This window comes from Plodia interpunctella, chromosome 20, assembly GCF_027563975.2.
Source record: "Plodia interpunctella isolate USDA-ARS_2022_Savannah chromosome 20, ilPloInte3.2, whole genome shotgun sequence".
Taxonomy (NCBI): domain Eukaryota; kingdom Metazoa; phylum Arthropoda; class Insecta; order Lepidoptera; family Pyralidae; genus Plodia; species Plodia interpunctella.
Genome location: NC_071313.1, coordinates 2,313,081 through 2,319,773, shown reverse-complemented (window position 1 = coordinate 2,319,773; position 6,693 = coordinate 2,313,081). Strand labels below are relative to the sequence as shown.

Sequence of the window (6,693 nt, the reverse complement as noted above, 5' to 3'; positions counted from 1 at the left end):
GTCCCGCACTATCCGAAGTTCGAGAGCTACGGGGATGTTGGCACTGTCATTGAGAGCGGCGCGGTGTGACGGAATTGACGGCCGGCACCTGAGGAACAGGTGAGTCCGTGGTGACCAAGACCACAAGTACTTAATATAAGTGATTTTTTATTTTTTAATCATTTAAATTTAATGCAGGGTTTAAAAGCTATGACGATCTATTATATTATGTAGAAAAGCGCGCCTGCTGCGCCTGCGCCTTTTACCATTCCCGTTAACCTTTATTTTATCTTCAAGGTTTAGGTGTGTAATTAAATAACAGGACGTGCTGCTAGTTTAATAAGTACATTTACTTACCAAACTTTTTAATCACTATTCAATGTTTAACTAAAATCGTGCGTCCTGCAAACTATAGGAAATATAGTTTTTCAGTCTGATGAGAATCTTCTGTAAGGTATCGTTACGCTTTGTCTGTACAAATAAATTTCCCTAATAATTTTGACTCCTCACCAAAAATTGTTCGGCCACGCGAACTAAGTTGCGGGCATCAGCTAGTATAAAATAAAACAATAAAATATTGCAAAAACAAACTTTACTACAATTTTATTTACCTTATTTCCTAAATAATTTTAGAGTCAAGAAGTAGATGGTTCTCTATTTTTATGCATACAATTTTGTGTCATAATTTAACATGGCATACTTTTAAATCATAATAATAGTTACGCACAATATTAATTTAGCATAATGTTTTAGGCACAATTTTTTTACGCATACCTACCATAAGTATAACAATTTTTAAGCATAATATTTTAAAGCATATTGGCGGCTTAGGGATGGCCAAACGGCCACCCCGCCGCACCCTGACCTACACTATAGCTTTATGCAAATCAAAATTATGGTAAAATACATTAGCCTAAACTATGATTATGCTTATTAAAAAGGTATGCCAAAAAAAAGTTTTATACTTTTTTTTGGCATATCTTTTTCATAATTCGTTATGCTAAATTAAATTATGATAAAAAATTTATGTATATATTTATTAATTATAAAAAAAGGATCCCAAGTAAATACATTGCAATTTATGAGCAATTATTCAATGAAAATTTCAAATCCATCTCATATACAGGGTTTACTGGTGTCAAACGTAAAACCTCCTAAAGACTAATTGGGTACATCAAAACAAGCCACTTTTATTCTACGACTTTTTGGGATTCGTAGTTTTTTTAGTATAAAAAAAATACAATCTACTTTGCGATTCTACACATCATAACTCTATGTAATAGCCAAGCAATACGAGACAGTACAGTAGCGTTATGTAGCGGAATCGAACATAGAGTTAAAATAAAAAAAGGATTTTTTTTTGTATTTATTACGATTAGACAAAAGTCGTAGAACAAAAGATGTCAGTCTCTATGTACCTTATGCGTCTTTGGAAAGTTATGCGTCAGATACCAGTAACCCTGTATAGCTCGGCCTAGAGCGTTCAATAAACACACTCTTACTTTTTATTAAGTTATTATTTCAAAAATTTGTGCGACTATCTTAATCAATGTAACCAAACTCACGATAACTATCAACCAAATCCTCAATCTTCCTTTTGAACAGAGCAACAGTTTCGTTGTCCAAAAGAGACACTTGCACTGCTACTGTCAGCTCTTTTATGTCCTCAGGATTTTCCATTCCATTCTCCATTTTTTCCTTCATTGCAGCGGCATCTTCTGATTTTCTTATCAACATTGTGTTCAGTAATACTGACATCGCCAGATAAATTTTGGAATATCTCCGTAAGTCTGCATCTAGTTTGTCCCTTGGATAAACGTAATTTGCTTTCAAACCAAAATTAGCCAGAGAATTGTCCAGCTCTGAGTGATAGTAATCTATCCATTCATAATAGTGCTTCTTTCTTGTACTGTGATCTGTTGAACTAAATATCATGTATTGCAGGTCATCCACAGGATTCCCCACTTTACTTAATTGATAATCGATCAAAATGGCCTGCACGGGAACGTTGTCCTGAAATATGTAAAACATATGTCATAATTTTTTTCAGTTTTACTAGTTTATATTAACTTCTTGAATAATATTCACATAACATAACTTAATGTAAATAAAAGAGCTGTAATGTATTTAAACTAGGGTCTAAATTAATGAAACTAACCAAACCGTAACAATAATAAATTGTTTACGTGAAAACCTAACTAGTAAAATTTTCATCGAAGAAATTCACTCTCAATGAACTCACCTTGAAGCTAAACATTATGTTATTAGTCCAACCATCGCCGTGTGTGATAATAGAATATCTTGAATTTGGCTCGTTCTTAATTACTTTCGCTGAATGTTCAGGTAATAGAGAAACCGAGCCACGAATAGCTTTTTTGTAATTGTCACTATCCAATATGGCCAACGTGTCTGTCTCAAGGCTTTCAAAATAGTATTGCGATTGTGGATCGTTACCCACCCATGAATAAAAATCTTTCAATTTGTCGTTAAATGAATCGAATGTATCAGGGTCTTGCTTTTTCAACACAAATGACAAGGAATGATATATAGCAAAATTCTTCAGAATCAATTTGACGTTTTCATTTGTAAGCGGCGTGAACCGATCGAGCATTTCAAAATTTGAATCTTTCAGGTCCTCCAATAGTATGATTTCATTAAATGGCTCCATTAAAGTCCCATAGCATTCAGGAAAGCGGAAAAATTGATCTTCTGATAATCCTGCAGTAGTTTGTAAGTCAACGAATTTTGGAAATACCTCATTGTATATGATGCACTCGTTTTCAAAAAGCATGACTGTTCCCATTAATGTTCTAGTTATTTCATTATTTGTCGCAATCTTTGCTATCATATTGAATGCTTCTCCATTTTCCAGTTCTGCCGTAATCTTCTTTACATCAGCAACATAGTTATCTCCAGCTTTTCCAAGTGTATTTACTCGAACTTTACTACTCTTTATATTCTTCTTTTGTAACACTTCCTTCACTAATTCTTGTCGACGTGGCGTCAAACAATCTGTTTCTCCTTCGAACGTGATTCCTGTCATATTTCTCAACTTTTCAGACAATGCATCTATATTTTAAATAAACTTAGTTTTTATACTTCAATTCTGGCATTTGATTACGCAAATAATAACAGAAGATAATAAGTACAGATAACATGTATGATAACTGATAAAGAAAAACATATGACATTATTTTTGGGTACTAATGAAAGTGAAGAAAATCAATCGTCAAGAAACCTTATAGCAAAATATTGTAATGAGTAAGTATTTATTATAATGAGCTAGTAATTTAGTAAAAAAGGAGCAAAAAGATAAATAAGTACCTACGTGATATACATATGACACGATATGGATCTACATCAATGGAAACTGTATAAAAGAACCCACGATTTGCAGATGATATAATTTTGTTAGATGATAATAAACTAATGTATCTATCAAATAAAATTTGATAGATACATTATAAACTAAAACTGATGATAAACAAACTTTGCAAAAGTGAATGAAAACATTGGCCTCCGTCTGACTAAATATAAAAACAAGATGCCCCAAACGGATCATGTGAGCCTATCACAGTAAATAAAACTACACTTAAGTATGTAACTAGATACATCTAACTAACAAATATCTCTTAAAAACCCCAAATGAAATGACATGAAGCATAAGTAGAGAGAAGAGTGAACATTGAGGGGAAGAAATATTTAAATCTTGACTTCCATTGAATTTTAAAAGAATGTGATTGAGTTCTGTGTACTGCCTAGCCTGACATAATGGAGCACAAATATAGATATTTAGTAATAAAATAAAACAAAAATTACTAAAATGTCTATTCAATGGAAAGGAGCATCTTGAACATCAAGATCAAAGACTGGCAAAAATGCACAGAAACTCAAATCATAGATGCTCCGCAACACTCAACACCTGAATTCTTTTCAGTAGACAGGACATGTGGCACCAGGGACAGATGGACAAAGAGAGTCATTACGTGGAAGGCCCAAATAACAACAGGATCGTAGATGGGCATGCAGAAAAAGTAGCGGGAAAAGATTGGAACAGAAAAACTGAGGATACGCCAACATGGAGATTATTGGAGAAGCCTTTCATTCAATAAAACTAAAAAAATATATATAATAAAGTTTTGTGCCAAAAGTGAAACAGAGGTTTATTTTATGTGAACTGTAAACTTAAGGAAATAAATGGTTTCTTATTAATATTGTGTATTAATACTATTTATATAATATCAGGCAAAAACAACAATGCAAAATTGTATGTATGAGGTTCACAGACTACTAATAAAGTTGACAACAAATGATATTGCATTCCTTCAGAAAACAAGTTGCTGAAACACGATATCTGAAACATTGAATAGATCAGAAATATCTCTAATGCTTTTTCTTTGAATTTACAGGCCTCCCATTCTTTGTATCTATCCTAAGAGGCGATATGTATGCAATTGTGCATGTATGTTTGTTACTCTTTCACGCAAAATCTACTGGACGGATTGTTATGAAATTTGGTACACGGGTGAAACATAACCTGGAATAATACACAGGTTTAGCCGGTCTCAGATGTTAACACCTAGCCGGAATTAAAAAATACTAAATCTAGATCTAGAGTCTAAGATGAGCGGGCTACCTACACTTAGGTCTAACCAATCGTGACTGGCTGCGCCTATGTCCAGCCGATGTAGCCGCACTTGGGGGTTTAGCCGTAACATAATTATAATACGGAACTGCCATTTTTTATTATCAAATTGATTCGGGTTGTAGTTATCGTGAGCTCAAACCGTCGACGATAAAATAGTCGCGCAGAACTGTCAATTGTGGATAAAAATTAGTGACAAACAAACTTACTTCCGCATTTATAATATTAGTTCGAACTATCAGTCCGTCCCGGCTTCGCTCGGGTAAAACTGTAACAAATTACAACTATTACTAAACCTTATGTATAAAAAAAGATTAAAGGGTAAGGTAAAATAGTTTTTGTATCCCTCTGCCATATGTCCGGTGGTTCTATCTAACGAACGGAAATCTTATGACCATCCTGACATTCCATTCTACATATTGGAGAAATATTTTTTAAATCGGTGCAGTAGTGCCGCAGATTACCCCAAACATACACAACACTACCACTTTATTAAAATTTTATTAAAAATATATGCTGTATAATGTGTGCTAATATACAGATTATACAGCATACATTTTTAATTATTCTAAAAAAAATTAAAGGCTTTAATATTAAAGACCCTATTAATACAAGTGAGTAATCAAAATTTAATATTATCGTTTATCACCAAAGTTATTTAGGTTTGCGTTTATCCCAAAATATCAATGATGGACATAGTTTATTATATTATTCATAGTTTACCGTGTTCTCTCGCTCTCGCGTGTAATGACCCTGGCATAGGCAAAAATAAATAAATAAAAAAGAATTGCCAGAATTTATCAATGAAACTTTGTGTGAACCGCCGCACTGAACTTACCTTTACTATGAATCGTAGTATAGTCAGGTGGCACAGCACACATATTATCAAAATCAAAAAATCTTTATTTGTTCTTTTGTTCTAAATCTTTATCTTTATTATAACCAATTATTATAGATTTTTTGGATAAATTTTGGATTTCGATTTTTTATGCACATGTTTTGACTATGCACATATGATCAGTAATAGGTACTGATGGCCCCATTTTATTTTTTGGCATAATTAAAAATTTATGGTGTATAATACTTCCAGTAATATTAGTATGGAAATCGGTGCAGTAGTTATTACCCCAAATATACAAACTTACAAACACACCTTTATAATATTAGTATGGATTGATGTCTTAATTTTTTTAACACTCAATCAAATACCCAGCAATTCATTCTGATTCAGCATAATCGTGTATTTAATAAATCTTACCGACAAAAGTACTTTTCTATACCTAAGTATATTGATTTCTTTAAGCCTAAACAGCCATTAAATCTACCCAAATTCGTTGATATTAATTACCGATAAATAGATATACTGTTTCCTGTGTTATTGCACATAGGAAACAGTACCTATATATCTATCTATACTTCTAAACTGTTATTAAAGGTAAGTGTTTGTATGTTTGAGGCGGGTAACCTCCGAAACTACCTAGGTACCAAACCGATTTAAAAAATTATTTCACCATCGGACGTACATTATACAGGATTGCTATAGGCTATATTTTATCTCCAAATTCCCACGGGAGCGAAGCCCCGGGCAACATCTAGTATACAATATGAAACCATAAAAAATAATGACAAACGAAACATTTTCTCAACATGATCTTGATCAAATAAATTTGTATAGGTTGGTATTTCAACCAAAACAAAAAAACGCCCACGTTTCGAAGCGACATAGACAGACAGACAGATACGTCAATCGTGCAACTCATTGGTAGGTATACCTACATAGGGAGTAAAATAAGTATTTCTCGTGCCAAAACTTAGAGCGGCTGTCGAAGGATCCAACGCATCTTTCCCACGCCCCAATCGCGCGTTCAGGCCACTTCACTACACCTCCTGCCTGTGCCCAGGCACCGCCGCTTGTCGTCCTTGAACTTGCCACAGATCTCTTGAGTACCTTAACTGGTGCTACCGATAATTGATTTTTTTTTCAAAATCCTTACCCATGTCCATACTGATATTATAAATAGAAAAGATTTGGATTTCTTTTTTGTAATGACTAAATTCAAAAATTACTC

General features: G+C 33.4%; 1 protein-coding gene across 1 annotated transcript; it reads right to left on the bottom strand.

Moving 5' to 3' along the window:
- Positions 1-849: 849 nt before the first annotated feature.
- LOC128678780 (uncharacterized) lies at positions 850-3,058 on the bottom strand. The gene is made up of 2 exons (XM_053760576.2): positions 2,222-3,058; positions 850-1,992 (listed from the first exon to the last, which is right to left on the bottom strand). The coding sequence occupies exons 1-2, from the start codon at positions 3,020-3,022 to the stop codon at positions 1,522-1,524; spliced, it is 1,272 nt and encodes a 423-aa protein (XP_053616551.1). The 5' UTR covers positions 3,023-3,058; the 3' UTR covers positions 850-1,521.
- Between the last annotated feature and the right edge of the window lie 3,635 nt (positions 3,059-6,693).